This window comes from Scyliorhinus torazame, chromosome 8 (assembly GCF_047496885.1).
Source record: "Scyliorhinus torazame isolate Kashiwa2021f chromosome 8, sScyTor2.1, whole genome shotgun sequence".
Classification (NCBI taxonomy): domain Eukaryota; kingdom Metazoa; phylum Chordata; class Chondrichthyes; order Carcharhiniformes; family Scyliorhinidae; genus Scyliorhinus; species Scyliorhinus torazame.
This window is the reverse complement of record NC_092714.1, coordinates 48,019,067-48,042,140: the sequence shown is the minus strand read 5'-3', so window position 1 is coordinate 48,042,140 and position 23,074 is coordinate 48,019,067. Positions and strand designations below refer to the sequence as shown.

Below are 23,074 nucleotides of genomic sequence, written 5' to 3'. Positions count from 1 at the left end.
GGTTAGGTGGATTGGCCATGCACAATTGCCCTTTATTGTCCAAAGATGTGCAGGTTAAGGTGGGGTTACGGGGCTAGGGTGGGGGAGTGGGCCTCGATAGGCTGTTCTTTCAAGTGGGTCAGTGCAGACTTGATTGGCCAAATGGCCTCCTTCTGCATTGTAGGAATTCTATTCTACGTGGAATTAATGTGCTGAATTTATTGTGTGAGAATTCCGATTTCATGCAGTTGGTGTTATTTGTTAGCTGTGGTTACATTTGTACTAACTGCTGCTTTATAAAATTGTATTATTAGCCTTATAGGGGGCACAAATCTCACCAATATGCCACTACCTCTCCTCCCAACCATGATTACCTCTATTTTGAAGGCACTTTTCGCTCCTCCGTAATGAGACTAATAGAATGTGACATTGAGAATCGCAGTCACTGGACTTCCGGTTGCGGCGATGCGGAGCTAAGCCGCGCGTTTCGGCAGCTCCCGCGACAACGGACTTTCGGGCTCTACAGAGGAGCCCCAACGGAGCTTTTTAAAAATCAATCCCGTGTGGGAAGGTGCAGTGAGGTACCCCCTCACAATTTATGGCAGAGATCAGCGTTGGAACGTCGAGGAAAGAGGCCCTGGAGCAGAGACCAAAACGAGGGGAAAAAGGCAAGATGGCAGAGGGCGGAGAGCGAGCAGCGTGGGGGCCAGACCAGCAGGAGTTCCTCAAGCGATTTGTGGAGGAACTGAAAAAGGAGGTGCTGTCGCCGATGCTGTTGGCGATCGAGGGGCTGAGGGAGACCCAGAAGACTCAGGCGGTGGAGATCCGTGAGGTGCATGATAAAGTAAATACCAACGAGGACGAGATCCTGGGCCTGGCGGTAAAAATGGAGGCGCACGAGGCGGTGCACAGGAGGTGGGCCAAGAGAATTGAGGTCCTGGAGAACAGGTCGAGGAGGAAGAACCTCCGGATTCTGGGTCTTCCCGAAGGAGTGGAGGGAGCTGATGCCGGGGCGTACATGAGTACGATGCTCCATTCGCTGATGGGTGCGGAGGCCTCTCCGAGCCCCCTGGAGCTGGAAGGGGCTCACCGGGTCCTGGCGAGGAGACCCAAGGCTGATGAGCCGCCAAGGGCGATAGTGGCAAGGTTCCATCGCTTCGCGGACAAGGAAAGTGTGCTGAGATGGGCCAAGAAGGAACGGGGCAGCAGATGGGAGAATGCGGTGATCAGAGTTTACCAGGACTGGAGCGCGGAGGTGGCAAAGAGGAGAGCTGGCTTCAACCGGGCCATGGCGGTGCTGCATAAAAAAAGAGTCAGGTTCGGCATGCTGCAGCCTGCGCGACTGTGGGTCACTTATCAGGACCGACACCATTATTTTGAAACGCCAGAAGAGGCTTGGACCTTTATACAGACGGAAAAACTGGACTCGAACTGAGGGGATGTGGTTTTATATGGGGTTGTAAATATGGATAAAGAATATTTTATGGGTGAGATGATGGGTGGGGATGTGGGTAGAGTTCACGTTAAAATTCCTAAAATTTCCTTTTTTCTTTTCTGTAGACAAGATGATGATGATGGGGAATGTGGGCGTCGGTGCTGGAGGGAGGTGAGACTTGGGGATGAGGGAACTGGGATAATGGCCGCAACAAGAGCTGTGCCACAGGGGGCGGGGCTGGTTCAGGAAAGCACGGGCTTTTTCCCGCGCCAAAAGGGGAGGGGGGATGGAGGAAGGTAAGGTGGATGAGAGACTCCCACACGGGGAGATCAACGGGAAGGCGGGGGAATGCCGGTGTCAGCAGAATTCAGGTGACTCATGGAAGTAATATGGGGGGAGCAAAAGAGCTAGATGTGGATCTAGCGGGGGGGGGGGGGGGGGGGATTCTTGGGTTGCTGCTGCACTGTCCGAGGGGGAACTGAAAATGGAAGAGGTGGTCGGGGCGGGGGTTCCCTGCCTGGGGGACTGGAGGGTGCGGGAGGCGCGAGCACGGGACTGGCCTAAGATAGGAGCTGGCTAGTCGGCGGGGGGGGTAACCCCCCAATCCGGCTGATCACGTGGAATGTGAGAGGCCTAAATGGGCCGGTTAAGAGAGCCCGAGTGTTCGCGCACCTAAAGGGACTGAAGGCAGACGTGGTCATGCTTCAGGAGACACATCTGAAGGCGGCAGACCAGGTCAGGTTAAGGAAGGGATGGGTGGGACAGGTGTTCCATTCGGGGCTGGATGCGAAGAATAGAGGGGTGGCAATACTGGTGGGAAAGCAGGTGTCGTTTGAGGCCAAGAACATAGTAGCAGACAAGGGAGGCCGATACGTGATGGTGAGTGGTAGGTTGCAGGGGACGGAGGTGGTACTGGTGAATGTATATGCCCCGAACTGGGACGATGCTGGATTCATGAAACGGATGTTGGGGCGTATTCCAGACCTGGAGGTATGGAGCTTGATAATGGGTGGGGATTTTAACATTAGTGCTGGATCCAGCATTAGATTGCTCCAGATCTAGGACGGGGAAGAGGCCGGCTGCGGCCAAGGTGCTTAGGGGGTTTATGGATCAGATGGGGGGAGTAGATCCGTGGAGATTTGTCAGGTCTTTGGCCAGAGAATTTTCTTTTTTCTCCCATGTACATAAGGCCTACTCCCGGATAGATTTTTTTGTTTTGGGCAGGGCATTGATCCCGAAAGTGGAGAGAACAGAGTATTCGGCCATAGCCATTTCAGACCATGCCACGCACTGGGTGGAGCTGGAGCTGGGGGAGGAGAGGGACCAACGCCCGTTGTGGAGGTTGGATGTGGGACTGCTGGCAGACGAGGAAGTGTGCAGAAGGGTGCAGGCGTGTATTGAAAGGTATCTGGAGGCGAACGACAACGGGGAGGTGCAGGTGGGTGTAGTATGGGAGGCGCTGAAGGCGGTGGTCAGGGGAGAGTTAAACTCCATTCGGGCCCACAGGGTGAAGAGAGAGGGAAAGGGAGAGGTTAGTGGGGGAGATTTTAAGGGTGGACTGGAGCTATGCAGAGGCTCCTGATGAGGGACTACTCAGGGAGAGACGAAGTCTCCAGACTGAGTTCGACCTGTTGACCACAGGGAAGGCAGAGGCACAGTGGAGGAAGGCACAGGGGGCGATATATGAATATGGGGAGAAGGCGAGCCGGATGCTGGCACACCAGCTCCGTAAGAGGATGGCAGCGAGGGAAATAGGTGGAGTCAAAGAAATGAAATGAAAATGAAAATCGCTTATTGTCACAAGTAGGCTTCAATGAAGTTACTGTGAAAAGCCCCTAGTCGCCACATTCCGGCGCCTGTTCGGGGAGGCTGTTACGGGAATTGAAATGTGCTGTTGGCCTGCCTCGGTCTGCTTTCAAAGCCAGCGATTTAGCCCAGTGTGCTAAACAGACGGCAGGGGAACTATGGTGCGGAGTGCAGGGAAAGTGAATGAGGCATTCAAGGCCTTTTACGAGGAGCTGTATAGGTCCCAGCCCCCAGGGGGAAAAGAGGGGATGCGGTGATTCTTGGATCAGTTGAGGTTCCCAAGGGTGGAGGTGCAGGAGATGGCTGGTTTGGGGGCGCCAATTGGGGTGGAGGAGCTGGTTAAAGGACTGGGGAGCATGCAGGCAGGGAAGGCCCCGGGGCCGGATGGGTTCCCGGTGGAGTTCTACAGGAAGTTTGTAGACCTGTTAGCCCCGTTGCTGGTAAGGACCTTCAATGAATCAAGGGAGGGGGGGACCCTGCCCCCGACAATGTCGGAGGCGACGATCTCTTTGATCCTGAAGCGGGATAAAGACCCACTGCAATGTGGGTCATATAGACCGATCTCGCTCCTTAATGTAGATGCTAAGTTGCTGGCAAAAATGTTGGCCATGAGGATTGAGGACTGTATCCCGGGGGTGATTCACAAGGACCAGACGGGATTCGTAAAGGGTAGGCAGTTAAATACCAATGTGCGAAGGCTCCTAAATGTGATAATGATGCCATCGGTGGAGGGAGAAGCGGAGATAGTGACAGCCATGGACGCGGAGAAGGCCTTCAATCGGGTAGAGTGGGAGTATCTCTGGGGAGTGCTGAGGAGGTTCGGGGGAGGGTTTATCAGTTCGGTTAAGCTCCTGTATAAAGCCCCGGTGGCGAGTGTGGTTACGAACCGGCGGAGGTCGGAGTATTTCCGGCTGTATCGAGGGACGAGGCAAGGGTGCCCCCTGTCCCCTCTGCTGTTTGCATTAGCAATTGAACCTTTGGCAATGGCGTTAAGGGAGTCGGGGAAATGGAAGGGGGTGGTTCGAGGGGGAGAGGAACATCGAGTGTCGCTGTATGCAGACGACCTGTTGCTGTATGTGACGGATCCAGTGGAGGGGATGGTTGAGGTAATGCAGATCCTACGGGAGTTTGGAGACTTTTCGGGCTATAAGCTCAATGTGGGAAAGAGTGAGCTCTTTGTGATCCATCTGGGGGACCAGGGAAGAGGGATAGACGACCTACCGTTGAGGAGGGCGGAAAGGAGCTTTCAATACTTGGGGATTCAAGTAGCTAGAAGCTGGGGGGCACTGCACAAACTTAATTTGACGCGGTTGGTGGAACAGATGGAGGAGGATTTTAAAAGGTGGGACATGTTGCCACTCTCACTGGCGGGTAGGGTACAGTCGGTTAAAATGGTGGTCCTCCCGAGATTTCTTTTTGTATTCCAATGCCTCCCAATTGTGATCACTGAGGCCTTTTTTAAGAGGGTAAGCAGGAGCATGACGGGATTTGTGTGGGCGAGCAAGACCCCGCGGGTAAGGAGGGGGTTCTTGGAGCGTAGCAGAGATAGAGGAGGGTTGGCGTTGCCGAATCTGGGTGGTTTTTATTGGGCAGCCAACATGGCAATGATCTGTAAGTGGGTGATGGAGGGAGAGGGGGCGGCGTGGAAGAGGTTGGAGATGGCGTCCTGCAAAGGAACGAGCCTGGGGACGCTGGTGACGGCACCGCTGCCGCTCTCGCCGACAAGGTATACCACAAGCCCGGTGGTGGCGGCGGCAACGCTAAAGATCTGGGGGCAGTGGAGACGGCACAGGGGTTCGACGGGAGCCTCGGTGTGGTCCCCGATCAGAGACAATCATCGGTTTGTCCCAGGAAGGATGGACGGGGGATTTCAGAGCTGGCATCGGGTAGGGATTAGAAGAATGGGGGACCTGTTCATAGACGAGACGTTTGCGAGCTTAGGGGCACTGGAGGAAAAGTTTGGGCTACCCCCGGGAAACGCTTTCAGGTACATGCAAGTGAGGGCGTTTGTGAGGCAGCAGGTGAGGGAATTTCCGCTACTCCCGGCACAGGGGATTCAAGATAGGGTGATTTTGGGCGTATGGGTCGGGGTGGGCAAGGTGTCGCTGATATACCAGGAGATGAAAGAAGAGGGAGAGGCTCTGGTAGGGGAGCTGAAGGGTAAATGGGAGGAGGAGTTGGGGGAGGAGATTGAGGAGGGGTTATGGGCTGATGCCCTAAGTAGAGTTAATTCCTCTTCCTCGTGTGCCAGGATTAGCCTGATACAATTTAAGGTGGTTCATAGAGCGCATATGACGGGGGCGAGGCTGAGTAGGTTCTTTGGGGTGGAGGACAGATGTGGGAGGTGCTCAGGAAGTCCAGCGAACCATGTCCATATGTTTTGGTCATGCCCGGCACTGGAGGGGTTCTGGAGGGGAGTTGCAGGAACAGTATCTAAGGTGGTGAAAGTCCGGGTCAAGCCAAGCTGGGGGCAAGCACTGTTTGGAGTAGTGGACGAGCCGTGAGTGCAGGAGGTGAAAGAGGCCGGCATTCTGGCCTTTGCGTCCCTAGTAGCCCAGCGAAGGATCTTGCTAATGTGGAAAGAGGCGAAGCCCCCCAGCGTGGAGGCCTGGATAAATGATATGGCAGGGTTTATCAAGTTGGAAAGGATAAAGTTTGCCTTGAGAGGGTCTGCGCAGGGGTTCTACAGGCGGTGTCAACCGTTCCTAGACCATCTTGCGGGACGTTAGATGAAGGTCGGACAGCAGCAACAGCAACCCAGGGGGGTGGGGGAGGGGGGGGGGACATCATTTGGGGGTGGGGGGAGCGGGGTTTCTCTGGGGGGGCATTTGAGCAAGAAAGCACATGAATGATCTGGAAACTTACATGTACGGGAAGAATCCGATGTACAAAGTTCTGTATCTTATTGACTTGCCATGTTCATGTCTTGCCACGCGAGTTCTTTTTCTTTTCTTTGTTACGGGGGGTGGGGTTGTTTGTAAGGTGGAAAATATTGTTATTGAAAAATTCTTAATAAAAACATATTTTAAAAAAAAAAAGAGAATCGCAGTCACTGAGGGATCATAGTTACGACCGCTTCAGAGTTCAGTGTGTAATTGGAGTTTTTTTTAATCTTTCGCAACTTCACCTCCATTTAGGTCAAAGTAAAAGGAAAGAAAGTTTCACAGTATGACAATATACATGGAGATGGTTATTTGACCTATTTTAGTTCATCCATCCAGAATGACATAGTCTTAATATGAAATATTTACTGTTTTTAACTAATGGCTGTTCAATTATATTATACTGGAGGTGAATCCAAAGACAAAGTTCCACTTTTGCATGGACAATAAATCTCAATTCTATATTCTATTTTCTATTCTATCCATTCCTATAATTTCAGAGTTTTGCCTCCACTCCATGTCTTGGTCACTCTGCATAGAATTTAATGCCATTCCACCATGCCGAGTTTGGTGATGGGGGTAGTTGATCATGGGATGGCGGCGAGTGTAAATTCCACTGCCCTCCTGCCTCCACCCGAGGAAGCCTGAGGCTGGAAGGCCTGTGGACGGCCTTCCCGTCCCACTGCTAATTTAGACCATGGTCGGAAAGTAATGCCCACTTAAAGGCCTCATTCTGCCGCTGCTGGTATTAACCCAACAGTGGGTGAGGGGCTTGCATTGCGGGGAAAACAACGATCCTAGGCCTCAGGGTGGATGTTGTACCGGCAGCAGCCACCCTCCTCAGTGATGCTGCTGTTCAATAAAGCTCCAGCCTCTGATTGCCTGGTAGCTCTTGGCAGTGGAAGTTCTGTCAGCAGGGTCCTTGATCCCGAGGAAGGCCCACAAGTGGGCACCTGATGCAGCAGGCCTTCCCTAAATGAGGCAACCTGGGGTTTTCACTGTCTCCGCAGCCGGCAGCCTCCATTAAATATCGCCTTCTGTGTGTTGGGAGTAATTTCCGAACATCAGTTCTAAATTTGTCTTCCTAGCTTGAACTGCTGTCCCTCTGTCCTAATCTCACGGTGTAATGGTCCACAGTATCTTCAAGGTTTTTTTTTTACCTCTGCCCTGGGACAGGGAAGAAAGAGGCAGTTGGTCAACTGACTTAAATTCTCCTATTTTTGCCAAAAGATTCAACTTTTCACACATACAGTTATCTACTGCTTCCATGTTGTTCAAAGAGTCTTACATTTATATCATTATATCCGAAAAAACTGCATACAACAAAGTGTGCTTGCATGCAGCATCAGGACAGGTTCCCTTTAATGTTTTGCACAGCTTGTAACATGTTTTTTTTTTTAGTCGCCTTATCAATTACTGTTTTAAAAACAATAATTGTAGAGTCCTTTCTCCCTCCAGCAACCAGTCAGTTGTACTATCGTGACTGAAGACGACTCAGAATACACAGCGAATAAGATCTTGCTACTGCCTCCCCCAAGGAACACAAGATAAATTGGGTCTTTCATTTAGTTGTTGTTTGTGGGATCTTGCTCAGAGCAAAGCAGCTGCTATGTTTGCCTTCGTACAGCAGTGATAACTCTTCAGAATTAATTTATTGGCTGTGAGATGCGTTGAGAGGCTATGCGTGTGCAAACGGTGCTCTTTAAATGTAATTGTATACTTTAGTTGGAGAGCATAAAAAAGTAATTTCTTTCATGGATTGGAACCTGATGTTGGTAGAAAGGTTCCTGTAGCGCATTTTGTTAAAAGTCTGCAAGCATTCACTTAATGGAACTATTTAAATATTCAGTACAAAATAGCATTGATGGGAGCAGGAGTTATTACTTTTAATCTACCAAATGAAGACATTTTAGTTTGGGGAATTTATAACGTTTTAACCTTCCTTTAAGAAACCCAGGAAAAGTCAGTTTCCCGTTCCCTCCAGTTTTCCTATTTTAAAAGAATTCTTGCCCCCCCCTCCCCATTTTTAATCTTTAAAACCTTGGCAGCTAAAACGTTTTTGTTGTAAAATATACCTGGCAAAGACTGCCTTCATCCTCTCACCGGAGCAGCAGGGGCTGCTGAAGGCCAAACCTTAGTGAACAAACATCAGTGTTTCAATGCCAGCTCCTGGAAACAGCACTCATTAGATGGCTGTCATGAGCATCAGGTGGCAGCCCCACAGTAAGCTCGACAACTTAACACAACTAGATGTATTCATCACAAAGATTTGTTCCTTGGCACAGTGGCACCTAACGGTGTTGATGTGGGTTTGGTGCAGTATGAAAGCAGCTTACGGAAGTGTAGAAGATTTTAGTTTAGTCGGGCAGCATGTTCGGCGCAGGCTTGGAGGGCCGAAGGGCCTGTTCCTGCGCTATACTTTTCTTTGTTCTTTGTGCTTTGTTCTTCCAAAATCCTGACCCTGCAAAATCTTTTGGCAAGATGCGCATATTGATTTTTCTATTCTCCCACTTATTCTGATAGCCATCTATTTCAGGAAGTAGATGAGGAGCGATGGAGGTCGCATGCTTAATGCTTTTTGATCGATTCACGAGAAATGCACAGATCCTGATTGACATGAGAGCATTAGCACTGCACAAAGATGCTTCCACCCAAGCTATTTTTATCATAGATGGGCAGCACGGTGGCATAGTGGTTAGCACTCCTGCCTCACGCCGCCGAGGTCCCAAGTTCGATCCCGGCTCTGGGTCACTGTCCGTGTGGAGTCTACTCGTTCTCCCTGTGTTTGAGTTGATTTCGCCCCCACAACCTAATGATGCGCAGAGTAGGTGAATTGGCCACGCTAAATTGTCCCTTAATTGGAAAAAATGAATTGGGTACTCTAAATTTATAATTTAATTTGTTTTTTTTAATCATAGATGTGTTTTGCACGAACAATAAAGGTATTGTAAAAAAAATGCCACTATACTTGTGTTTAAATTTTACACACGTTTTTACATTTTTCTTTTACCGCAAATGTGTCTCGTCAAAATTAATTTTGCATGAAAGTGCCTGCAGCCTCAGGTTGCATGAAAGACCCTTTGTTTTAATATTTCTTAATGTACAGGATTTCTTAAGTTGTGGGATACGTCAGCAGATGCATCATGATGGGTCACCGTTGTCAGCTGCAAATGCCCTCGAGCACATTCTTGATGCTTCATCACCAAAGCAATGTTCCAGGTTGCCTATAGTCGCTGTGGATAAGCAGTTGACACCAGTCTTTTGTTACACTGCTTAAATTGACTGTAAAACGTTTTGGGCCATCCTGAAGTTTATGGAGGGTGGTATGTAGATGCGAATCCATATTTTCTTTTCCTAATTACCTAAAAGGAGAGAATCTTTTCATGTCCAAATAATAGATTGCAAGAATATTTGAATTGAAGTGTTCTTTTTTGTATTGGGAGGGACTGGGGTTCAGTCTGTACTACTGCAAGTTGAGATCACCGAGCCGTAGTCAAGTTAGTGGGTATTCACTGCTGGAGTTCAGAGTCTTCAAGGTTAACATGCCGGGAGTTAACTTTGGCAACCACAGTTCTGTCAGCTGGTGCCAAGCTTGGCAATTGGAACATTTATTTAAGCTCTGCAGAAACATTCACTTGATGAGGTTTATCAGGTCTCGCCTCAGAGCTTACACAGAAACAGCTGGGTTCCTGCAATCTACAGGAGTAAGTGGAGCAGAGGGCAGAGAGTGCACCCAGCCGCTTCACTCCTTGGCTCTTCAGAATGCTTACTTCACACATTCCATACAATGGACTCATTGGACTGATTTCACTGAATTCCAAAGTGCACACAAAGGTTAATGAAATACCAAGCCAGTAACGACATTTTAATATCTTTATTCAGAGGCTTTGTAGAAAACCCCCACTGAATTCATTTAGTGGTGCTAATTCTTGAAGGATGAATCGAACAAAACCCAGCCAAACTGTTCCTTTTCGAAAAACATAAAAATTTCTAATACCTTCAGCAGTGAAACAGAATAAGTAACTTGATTTAAACTTATGCCCTCCCACACTGTGCTTGTCCCTTCCTCTCTTTCTACCCCACACCCACTCCCACAAGCCCTTCCACCTCCTACAACTTCCTCCAGCTGCTGACTGGGTCAAATTACTGACTTTCATATAATTGCAGTTCTCGCTGTCCGTCAGCCTGTGGAAAATGCACTTCTAGCAGGAATATGTTGAACTTCTCCCTGAGGTAGCTGGACTACACTATACTGGGATTTTTACTGCAGGTAGTGGTTGTGAGTGTCAACCAGTTCTGACTATTTAACTCCTTAGGTACTAACCAGCTGAGCTTGTTACAGTTCAAATAACTTGTATTTATATAATGCCTCATCATATAAAAGTGTTATAAGTGCTTCACAGTTCTTTTTGAAGTGCACTGACTATTATCACACTGCACAGAAGGAGCCCATTCAGTTCTTGATAACCAATCAGTCCCACTCGTCTATCTTTCCCAATATCTCAGCAAGTTTCTCTTTTGCCAGTAATTTTCTTTGATAATTACTACTGAAACTGCTTCCATCGCCTTTTCAAGCATTGCGTTTCAGATCATAATGACTCGCTGCATAAAAGTAATTCTACATTTAATGATAATTAATAATAATCTTTATTATTGTGACAAGTAGACTTGCATTAACACTGCAATGAAGTTACTGTGAAAATCCAATCCACCTGTTCGGGTACACTGAGGGAGAATTCAGAATGTCCAATTCACATAACAGCAGGACTTTCAGGACTTGTGGAAGTCGGTCCACCCGGAGGAAACCCACGCAGACACTGGGAGAATATGCAGACTTCGCACAGACAGTGACCCAAGCGGGAATCGAACCTGAGACCCTGCCGCGGTGAAGCTACAGTGCTAACCACTGTGCTACCATGGTGCCCCATAGCGTCCTCGGTCAGGTTGATGTGTGGTTCGGAGGATAACATGGTGGTGGTGTTCTCATGCATCTGCTGCCCTTGTCCTTCTAGGTGGCAGAAGTCACAGGTTTGAACGGTGCTGTTGAATTAGCCTTGTTGAGTTGCTGCAGTGCATCTTGTATATGCTACATTCTGCTGCAACTGTGCATCAGTGTTGGAGGAAGTAAATGTTTAAGGTGGCAGATGGAATGCCAATCAAGCACACTGCTTTGTCCTGGTTGGAGCTTCTTGAGAGTTATTAGAGCTAGACTTATCCGGCAAGTGGAGAGTATTCCATCACACACCTGACCTCCACCTTGTACACTGTGAACAGACTTTGGGAAGTCAGGTGAGTTAGACGCCACAGATTCCCAGAATTTGTCCCTATCCCAAGTGTATTGCCAGTGATTTTAAATCTGTCCTCTGATTACAGATCCACCCCAAATTGCAAAAGTTTCGCTCCAATTACTTCCATCAAAACTCTTTACAATTTTGAACACGGTTATTAAATCTTCCATTAGCCTTCTCTGCTCTAAGGCGAATAATAATCTGTTTCACTAATCTGTCTACAACTCTGAAATCCTCATCCATAGAATCCCTACAGTACAGAAGGAGGCCATTCGGCCCATCAACTCTGCACTGACCTTCTGAAAGTGCCCTACCTAGGGCCCCCCCCCCCCCCCCCCCCCCCCCACAATGCTACCATGATTAAGGTTACGTGTAGGTAATTAGTTGGGGTTGCTTTACAGCATAGTGGCTAGCACAATTGCTTCACAGCTCCAGGGTCCCATGTTTGATTCCCGGCTTGGGTCACTGTCTGTGCGGAGTCTGCATGTTCTCCCCGTGTGTGCGTGGGTTTCCTCCGGGTGCTCCGGTTTCCTCCCACAGTCCAAAGATGTGCAGGTTAGGCGGATTGGCCATGCTAAATGGCCCTTAGTGTCCAAAATTGCCCTTAGTGTTGGGTGGGGTTACTGGGTTATGGGGATAGGGGGGAGGTGTGGGCTTGGGTAGGGTGCTCTTTCCAAGAGCCGCTGCAGACTCGATGGGCCGAATGGCCTCCTTCTGCACTGTAAATTCTATGATACCTTAGCCTGGGAAAGGTATGTTGATGAGCTCATTGGGGGGAATTTGAACCCCTTCCCTCAACTGGAAGAAGCAGGGATTGGGTATAAATTGAAGTGGTGAACTACCTCCCCTTTCCTGCCTGACCTGGCCAGCTGCATGGACACCCACCCAAAGCCAACCTAACACTTTCACCCTGCATGGCGGGTGACCTCTGATGGCAGTTCGTTAAAACTTTTGGGGTCCTAATTACATCGTAAGGCCCCTATTTTCATTCATTAATGAAGCACGTTCTAGTTTCCAACAGAAGTCTGTGTTATAATGTTGGTTGGCAGCATATTCTGGTACTTTCCAGCAGTAGCGAGGCAGTAAGTTGATTTTGTTGCTATTTCTATCCTCTCACTGCCTCCTTTGCCATCAGAGCCTGTCTTTTTTGTGAGCTATTTGCACTTTATAAAAGTCATCTGATTAAATCCTTGCCATTGTAATGTTAATCTATTAATTAAACATAGAATACATAATGGGCGCGATTCACCACTCCCACGCCGGTTGGGAGAATCGCCTGGGCCGCCGAAATTTCCGGGGACGCCGGTCCGACGCCCTCCCGCGATTCTCCCAAGCGGCGGGAACGGGCCGGTCGAGTTTCGCGGGCCGCAGGCCGGAGAATCGCCGGAGATACCCAAAACGGCGATTCTCCGGCACCCCCGCTATTCTGAGGCCCGGATGGGCCGAGCGGCCAGGCCAAAACGGCGGGTTCCCCCCAGCGCCGTCCACACCTGGTCGCTACAGCCGTGGGCGGTGCGTGAACGCTGGGGGGGCGGCCTGTGGGGGGGCGAGGGGGGGATCCTGCACCGCGCTTCACCTGCAATGTGGGGTGGCCCGCGATCGGTGCCCACCGATCGTCGGGCCGTCCTCTCTGAAGGAGGACCTCCTTCCTTCCGCGGCCCCACAAGATCCGTCCCCCATCTTCTTGCGGGGCGGATTTGGACAGGACGGCAACCACGCATGCGCGGATAACGTCCGTTATGCTGCGCCGGCGGCGTCATCTATTCGGAGACGCTTTTACGCGGGCGACAAGGCCTGGCGCGGGTAGATGACGCGGCCCCGATACTGACCCATTGTCAGGGCCTGAATCGGTCGGGACCGGGGCCGTTCCGCGCCGTCGTGAACCTCGACAGCGTTCATGACGGCGCGGCCACTTCGGCGTGGGGGTGGAGAATCCCGCCCAGTGTTCTGTTGAAGCAATTCTCTTGTGACTTTTTTAAAAAACACAATTTTTTCAGGGATATAAATCAGGCAACAGACATTAAATATAGCAGAACCAGCTGAAACAGCACACTGGTGACTGTGGTTGAGAATGGAAAATGCAATATTGCGCATTCCAGTTTCGAACCTGACTCATTCCGCTCAAGTACTTGTTCATACCAATGTGGTCTCCTATAAGATAAACGCGATGACACAGTGACTGGTGCTGTTCAGTCGAGTGATATGTGTTCAGACACCCTCAGATGCAGCATTCCCAGCAGATTCCTGTTTGAATCATTCCTGGTGGTAAGGCCCAATGTAGTCATTGAACTTGCAGTTTGGAAGTGTTTGCTGCAGACGGTAGTTTTTGGACCTGGGTAGAAGGTGCAGCACCGGTTACGCTTTTCAACAGTTTTGTTAGTGCTCTTGCTGAATGTCAGGTTGTTAGTCACCACTGACACTGCTCTGAAGTAGGCAGGCATGAAGATAGAAAATACATATGGACAAATTTCCTCTAAGAACGTTTAATGTGTTTGTAAGAAATTTACAAAGCACTTGTTTAATTAAAATAAGCAGGTCAGCATCATCCCTAAACTAATGCTGCCAAGGGGCACAATGTGCGTTTGTTACCAAGCAATTGTGTATTTGAAAAATCTACCCTGTACATTGTTTTGTCTTTTAGACATTAGAAATTACTGCAATTAATGTTTAATATAAGTGTATGTTATTCCTTTTGATTACTCAGTTAATGGAATTTAGAATACACAGCTTAATGTGCCGCTCCTCGATGTCGTCCTCATGAAGTTCCTTGCCCTGCTGCAGTCCCAGGTTGTGGAAGACACAGCAGACCATGGCAATGCAGGAGGTCTTCTGGGGCTGTAATATAGGGCCCCATCAGACCTGTCAAGGCAGCAGAGCCACATCTTGAACAGGCCGATGCACCGCTCAGTGGCAGCTCGTGTTCGACTGTGAGCCTCATTGTACCAGGTCTCCGCTGCAGTCTGGGGTCTCCGCACCAACGTCATCAGCCACGGCCTGAGGAGATGAGCACCCGGAGGAAACCCACGCAGACACAGGGAGAACACGCAGGCGCTGCACAGACGGTGACCCAAGCCGGGAATCGAACCTGGGATCCTGGTGCACATTCTCCCCGTGTCTGCATGGGTTTCCTCCGGGTGCTCTGGTTTCCTCTACAGTCCACAGATGTGTAGGTTAGGTGGATTGGCCATGATAAATTGCCTCTTAGTGTCCAAAGGTTGGGTGGGGTCACAGGGATAGGGTGGGACTTGATGGGCCAAATAGCTCCTTCTGCACTCTAGGGATTTTATGTTTCTAAGGACAACTCACCCCCAGCAGGGGGGGTCACGCGCGACAGGCTCAAAAGTTGAGTCAGGATAATCTTTCCCGTCCCATTCGGAGGATGGGCCCTGCCCCGTGAAGAAAGAAATTGTCAAGACCCCCCCCAATAGGATGCATTTAGAGATAGGTCCAACTCCCTCATCCCCGGCACCATGGGACCCACCCCATCAACTGGGTCCAATCAGGTGAAAGACCAGTGTCAGTGTTGTCATGATATTCAAACACACACATCATGATGGACACACTAACAGGCAAATCAGAGTACACAACACCACAACCAATCACAGACAAGAACACCAACCACATAAAAAGCACGAGCACGACACCTGGTGGTCAGTAGGTCTGGGGAGAAGGGAACAAGAAAGAGCTGTTAAAACATCACAAGCAGGGAACCCCCACGTGCAGAGTGCAAAGACCAAACTGTAAATAGTAAGTTTAAATAAAGTAGCGTTGTACCATATGCAACCGTGTTGGCTCATCTGTGTGTCAGAACATCCAACACCACATGGTACAGGAGTGGATCGATACCTGCCTACTAACCTGCCATTCTGGACATGGACCACACCGGCAAACCGCAGCCGATGCAAGTCACAGGGAACCTAGGTACCAACTGGAAGCTCTACAGGCAGCGATTTGACCTGTACATCCGTGCCACCGAAAAACAGAATGTCTCGGATGACTCGAAGATTGCAATGCTCCTCTTCTACGCAGGTCCGCACGCAACCGACGTCTTCAACTCACTGGTGTTCGAAGAAGGCGAAAACCAAGCCAAATATGACACGGTCATCCTCAAACTGGACCAGCACTTTCAAGTTGAAGTAAATGAAAGTTTTGAAAGATACCTCTTTCAGCAACGCCTGCAAGGTAAGGAGGAGCTTTTTCAACCCTTTTTGACGCACCTCCGGATTCTAGCGCAGTCCTGCGGTTACGGCACCACCACAGAGTCCATGATCAGGGACCAGATTGTTTTTGGCGTTGCCTCTAGTGGCCTACGCCAGCAGCTTCTTAAAATGAAAAGCCTTACCTTGGCGTCTGCTGTGGAAGCCTGTGTCCTCCACGAGAATGCTGCCTGCCGTTTTGCCCGATTTCAGGCGTCCGAGTTGGCACGGAGGGGGTCCCCAGCCGTCGAATCGGCAAGCCAGGCCGCCCACGACGTCGGACGCATCCAGGTCGTCGATTGCTTCCCGACCCACGGCCCGGACGACAGCGGCCGCTTCCCGCGCTTTTCGCGGTCTCCCGCGCAGGTGCGCGCCAAAAATAACGGCCACAACGAGGGACGCACTGCGCAGGCGCGCCCACCGCAAGATCGCACTGCGCATGCGCAGTGGCGCAACGAACGCCGTGACGTCATGACGTGCGGCAAGTGTGGAGCTCTACATTTAAAAGGGCAATGTCCTGCAAAAAACCGACAGTGCCACAGATGTGGCAAGATGGGCCACTACGCAGCCCACTGTCGTTCGGCTCAACCCATGGATCCGGCGCATCCTCGACAATCTCGCAGACGAGTCAGGACCGTCCAGCCCACGCATCAAGACTTCCAGTTAAGTGATGCAGATGACCAGGATGCCTCCCGCGTTTCCGTCATTGATGTCAACAAGGTCAATGCCATCAATCCAGCCGATGAGTGGTGTGCCACCCTGACGGTCAACCAATCGCATCAGCGGGAATGGGAGGAGCTCAAGCACAAACTGGTCACGGCACCAGTGCTGGCCTTCTTTGACACGACTCGCCCTACAAAGATCTCAACAGACGCCAGCCAATCTGGTATTGGAGCGGTACTCCTGCAAAAAGACAGCACGTCGTCATGGGCCCCGGTTGCATATGTCTCACGAGCCATGACCCCTACCGAACAGCGCTACGCGCAAATCGAAAAAGAATGCCTGGGCTTGTTAACTGGACTGGACAAGTTCCACGACTATGTGTATGGCCTGCCACGATTTACGGTCGAAACTGACCACCGCCCCCTGGTCAACATCATTAACAAAGACCTGAACGACATGACTCCTCGCCTCCAGCGCATCTTACTTAAACTCAGGAGGTACGATTTTGAACTGATCTACACTCCGGGGAAGGAGCTCATCGTGGCGGACACTCTTTCCCGAGCAGTGAGCACACCACCAGATGCGGAGGGGTTCGTGCGTCAAATTGAGGCACACGTAACTCTGACAGCAGCAAATCTGCCAGCTGATGATCCTAGTCTGGCCCACATACGCGCAGAGACAGCGACTGACCCCCTTCTGCAGCGAGTGATGCGCCACATGACGGAAGGGTGGCTAAAAGGGCAGTGCCCCCAGTTTTATAATGTGCGAGATGATCTCACCAACATAGACGGGGTCCTTATGAAATCACACAGGATCGTTATTCCGCACAGCGTGCGCCAGATGATTCTTCATCAACTACACGAATGCCACTTGGGCGTCGAAAAATGCAGACGAAGGGCCCGGGAGGCGGTATATTGGCCGGGTATTAATGACGACATAGCCAACATGGTGCTCAACTGCACAACCTGTCAGAGGTTTCAGCCGGCGCAACCTCCGGAAACACTTCTACCACACGAGATGGTGACGTCCCCCTGGGCGAAGGTGGGTGTTGACATATTTCACGCGCTTGGCAGAGATTACATTGTTATTATAGACTACTTCTCAAACTACCCGGAAGTCATGCCTCTCCATGATCTGACGTCGTCCGCAGTCATTGGGGCCTGCAAGGAAACGTTTGCTCGCTATGGCATTCCAAGGACTGTCATGTCAGACAATGGACCTTGTTTCGCCAGCCGTGAATGGTCGTCCTTTGCCGCAGCATATGGTTTCATTCATGTGACATCCAGCCCTCTGCATCCACAATCGAACGGGAAGGCTGAAAAGGGTGTCCACATCGCCAAGCGGCTCCTGTGCAAGGCGGCTGCTGCCGGATCGGACTTTAACCTTGCCTTGCTGGCCTATCGATCGGCCCCGCTATCCACGGGTCTCTCGCCAGCGCAGCTACTAATGGGTCGCTCCCTCAGGACGACGGTACCTTCCGTCCTGGCACCAACAACAGACCATGAGGCGGTTCTTCGGAACATGCAACTGCAGCGTGATCGCCAGAAAAGTCGGTACGACACACGAGCGACGGACCTGCCCCCCCTGTCCTCCGGAGACAAAGTACGCGTCCATCAACCGTATGGTGGCTGGTCAGCACCGGCCGAAGTCCTCCGACAAGTGGCTCCCTGCTCGTTCCTGGTTCGCATGCCGGATGGTTCCGTGCGTCGCCGCAATCGGCGCGCCCTTCGCCGACTTCCACGCTCACAGCCACACAGCACGCACACGCCAGATCCTCAACAGGCTTCCGAGGATGACTTTGTGGAGCTGCCGCACATCACGCCCTTTCCATCGCCACCCATGGCCATGCCTGCACAGCAGCCGGTGGTTCTTGATCCACCCTTGAGGCGGTCAACCCGAACTCGTCGCAAGCCCGTTAGACTGGACTTATAATACCGTTCATATGTTTAACAAGTTGCACAATTTTACATGATAACCTGTTGTTGTTTATCGTTCCAGATGTCGTCTGACTGGACAACTGTTCACGTTTTTTTTTCTTCTTCTCTCGTTCGCATTTCTGTTATGTTATGGTACAACTTGGTTCATGTGACGCACCCGACATCGCCCCATGTACATAGTTCCGTCATATGCACATGCTGCACACGACACACACACACTCTTAGATGCACTCACGACACGAACATATTTATTACCACGTAGGCACATATCTTTGTAAAAAGGGGGGATGTCATGATATTCAAACACACACATCATGATGGACACACTAACAGGCAAATCAGAGTACACAACACCACAACCAATCACAGACAAGAACACCAACCACATAAAAAGCACGAGCACGACACCTGGTGGTCAGTAGGTCTGGGGAGAAGGGAACAAGAAAGAGCTGTTAAAACATCACAAGCAGGGAACCCCCACGTGCAGAGTGCAAAGACCAAACTGTAAATAGTAAGTTTAAATAAAGTAGCGTTGTACCATATGCAACCGTGTTGGCTCATCTGTGTGTCAGAACACCCAACACCACAAGTGTAAAAACACTCAGAGGACCCACTCCTTAACAAACAGGACAATACTTCACTTCCAAGCACTGTGAGAAACGCAGCAGAGGGCCAGCCCTCCTTCCCAAAATCCCCTACCCACTCCACAGGGCCAGACCAGAACCAGGAGCAGAAGGTGAGGGAGGGGACACCCAACCACCCTCATATAAAGGATACCCAGGATCACTCTCATCCCCAATTCACAGCCACGAATACCAATCTCACCTCAACCTCTAGTTACAGGCAAGATACTCTAGTAGTTCCAATAATACCAAAGAAAAGCTAGTGATCAGTGGACCAGACCAAGCCCTGGCCTCGAAGACAGGATAAAGATTACCGAAACATGGCAGCCAATTTTCAAACTCATTTGGGAATTCTGTCACCTCTTGCAGGGGTGATAGTGACGTTTAAGGGGCATCTTGACAAATACATGAACAGGATGGGAATAGATGGATACGGACCCGGGAAGTGTAGAAGATTTTAGTTTAGATGGGCAACATGGTCGGCGCAGGCTTGGAGGGCCGAAGGGCCTGTTCCTGTGCTGTACTTTTCTTTGTTCTTTGGGCCGGGCCCAGGGGTATACCACGCTCGGTCACCTTTTACCGAACCCTTGAGGGTGGGTGAAAAGCCATGTGGCAGGACCGTGGCAACATGGAGGCAGGCCTTCACCAGGGAAAGTGCTCTCTCAAGAACAAGAGCATCCTCGCCTCCATAAAAGTACACCCCAACTCTTGGGAGTGAGCCCTGACTACTTGCACTGCAGCGCTGAGATTTTCAATAATGATAACATCCCGGTTGGCAGCCATCTGCACACAGCACCGCCAAGGGAGGGGTGAAAATCCACTCAACAGCAGCCGTACCACTGCAAGCAGGGCCGCAACCCAGCCCGCTCCAGCTGCCACCAACAAACAAGGATTTTAAAATTTTACCTCCGCTCTTTCTCGCAAAGGCACCCACCCAGCCCTTCCCGGGACACAGCACAAGCCATGTAACCCAAGAAAAGACAAATACAGAAGGTGCACTAGGAAGAAAAGACTATCCGTTACGGGATTGGTGCTTGCGGCTAGCAGGCCCACTAAATCATGCCCATTGATTCCTTTAAACAATCTTGTGCTTGTCGAAAAATATATTGCAACTTATTGGAATAGATTGTGTTTATTTTACCGTGACTCCCTTAATCTTCAATAGCTTGTTTTCATAATTCAGAACTGATCCATCATAAGCATGTGCATCGTATTGTGTCAGTCGTCATATATCCCATAAACCATGCTGCAGTTTTGTATAAATGTGGATCTCTGCTGCCACCTCCTACTATCCAAAGCAAGTGCAGTTATTACGTTCAATTGTCCTGGGACACTCCACAGCTGCTCAGTCAGAGAACAGTTTAAACCTACCTCAACGGTGACAATTAAACTAGAATGGGCCAAGTTTTGGTTTGCAGGGAGGGGGGCAGGCGCTAAACTAAACTGCTTGGGGGGGCCGCATGCACTCAGTCAGATTTTTATTTATCTCTCTGACAGTGATATCCCATTAAGGCGCGGATGTTCATTTTGAATGAGCTCCTGTGCTAAACGTGAGGCAGCTCCCAGAAACTTGAAGCTGAAACAAATTGCCTAAACCCACCCCCCGACCTTACCACCAACCCTCACCCAGCTCGTTTCTAATGTAAAGGCAAGTCATACCGAGAAACGTGGATGTATTAATGCACTCCTCCTGCAAACTGGGTATCCAAATGCTATATACCGATGTAAAGAAAAATACAATTGTCTGTGGCTTGAAAATGATCAAGAATTTAAAATCTCTCGTGTCAGCTCAATACCAAAGCAATGATACAACAATATCACAGAATTGTTACAGCTCAGAAGAAGACTACTTGGTCCATCGTGTCTGCACCAGCTCTCCAAACGCGCATCTTGACTTAGTGCCATTGTCCTGCCTTTGCCCTGTACCCCTCCACATTGTTTCTATTCAAGTAATCAGGTACTGCCTTAGTGAATGCCTCGATTGAACCTGCCACCACTTCCAGGCAGTGCATTCCAGACCCGAACCACTCGTGTGAAAACGTTTTTTTTGGTAAGAATTTTGAACAAGAAAAGGCCATTGGACCAATGATGCCTGAGAATTTCTCCTAATTTTCAGCCATGATTCTAGTGAAATTGACAGAACCCCTGGTGAACAATGACCACTTTTTGCCATTTACCGTAACTCTGTAAAGATCGCACTAACGTTACAGCAGGAAATTGGGAGAAACCGTGTGACACTTCAGAGTTCCAGACATTCCAATTGATCTCTACTGCACTTCTGTCGTCTTTTTTAATCGCTTATTGGCACAAGTAGGCTTCAATGAAGTTACTGTGAAAAGCCCCTAGTCGCCACATTCCGGCGCTTGTTTGGGGAACCGGTACGGGAATTGAACCCGCGCTGCTGCCTTGTTCTGCATTACAAGCCAGCTATTTAGCCCACTGTGCTAAACCAGCCCCTTCTGTCTTAACATCTATCACATTTTCTTTCCAGGATCCTATTCCATTCTCAAAAGTCTTTCCTGGTGACTTACTTGATAAATCTGCTACCTTTTGAGTAAAACAAAGCTTTCTTAAACTTGAAACCCCAATCTTTAACTGATCTATCCCTTATGTTTGAACTCTTGGCTTTAACCTTCGCGAACAATTTGTCTGGATCAACTTTAAGTAAAACAAACAATGCCTTTAACAAAAAGTGAAAACAGGCATGTTTCTAGGTCCTTGAGCTGTTGTATGAATCTGTAATGAGTTACTGTTCATGGTGAATGTTGACTGTCGTCTCTTTTCCAGTCCTCTTTGCTGTGTATGGCTGGTGTTCATGCTGGTGTCGTGTCAAATTTTCTGGGCGGCCGGATCAATGTTGTCATGAGTAAAGGCATTCCATACTACGAAAGCACTCTTGCAAATAATGTCTCCTCAAAACTGTAAGTTCAATCATTGAGAGAAAAAATTGCTATGACCATTTGCTCCTTGTTGACATTCGGTGTTCTTGCAGAGCAGCCCCTACTATCACTACGCACCAAAAGTTGTGCAAAGTCAGCTCAGTGAAGGCTTTGCATCCGGTTTTCTCACTCTTTCCGATATCTTTTGTGAGAGGCATTAATCCTCTGTCTGATATCTCATTGCCGCCACATAACTGAAACTAGAAGTATCGAAAGTTGAGATAACTGAATGTCGGTCAGCTGAATAAAAATGGGAAATGATAGAAGTGCGCAGCAGGTTGATCAGCAGCTGAAGGAAAATGGTTAAGGATTTGGATACGATCATTCATCTCAGTGGAGTGATGGTTTTTATATTCCAGTAAAAGTGCAAATTCAACCCCTTTGGACACTAGCTAGCTGATATTATTAATTATTCCATTTCGTTCAGAACTGCTCGCGCTCTTTCAAATCACCATCATGATCTCACTCCTCAAATCCTTAATCCCGCACTTCTTACAGGCTCCTCTCCAGCATCCATTTCCTGAAATCTGTGAATGTATTATTGCCTCTCCAATCCATGTCCATATCTCCTTCACAGTCCTATTTGAATCTCCAATAAGGTTTCCATCCTTGCCACTGCAACAAAGTGGGCCTAAGCAAATTTCACATTGGGGGGGTTCAACTCCACCCACCCAGCATTTATGGATTTGGGTCAGGTGAGATGAGAAAATTTTGGAAATGTAAAATTTGGCCTGCATCCACCAGCTTCTGGTATTAACAGGTGTCGGCAACCAACCCATTCTCAAGAGGTGGTTTTGTCATTTAAAGAGACTGCGTGCCTCATTTAACCTATCTTCCAGGATTAACATTGGCCAACCGGAGGAGTGAAGGCTGCTTCATGATGAAGTGCTTTGACAGCACTGCCTTTAGGCCAAGAAAAGCAGGCATGCTTCTACCCGGCCCACCAAATGTACGAGAAGACTTGTGCTGCAATGTTAAAATTGAACAATGTGTGGGCCTCCGCCCCACTTCCCACTCGACTCAAAACCTACCCCAGTAAATGTCATGGTCTATGACTGTGGTATATTTTTCTGCAAAATGTCTCTACTGCTGTTGAGAATGTCACCAATGGCATCTTCCTCCAATACCCATCATCCATTGTCCTGCATATTGTGGAGTTTCTTTTAACCTATCCCAAGTCATAACCAGAGTACTCCAGCCAGTGGCTTCTCTTACCATTCTTGCTAATAATTACTGGCTGGAAAGGGTTCATTGTATCTTGCGCTTGTTGACAATACCGTAACCTGTCTGCCTGCCTGACCAGTGAGATGTAATGTGCTTTATTTG

At 49.4% G+C, this 23,074-nt stretch overlaps 1 protein-coding gene across 3 annotated transcripts in view; it reads left to right on the top strand.

The window, feature by feature from the left end:
* dcbld2 (discoidin, CUB and LCCL domain containing 2) overlaps positions 1-23,074 on the top strand; it is a 159,493-nt gene that overhangs the window by 89,466 nt on the left and 46,953 nt on the right. For all 3 annotated transcript variants that reach the window (XM_072513521.1, XM_072513520.1, XM_072513522.1), the window contains exon 6: positions 21,597-21,730. In XM_072513521.1, the coding sequence (XP_072369622.1) occupies positions 21,597-21,730 (134 nt within the window). The remainder of the gene's footprint in view (positions 1-21,596; positions 21,731-23,074) is intronic.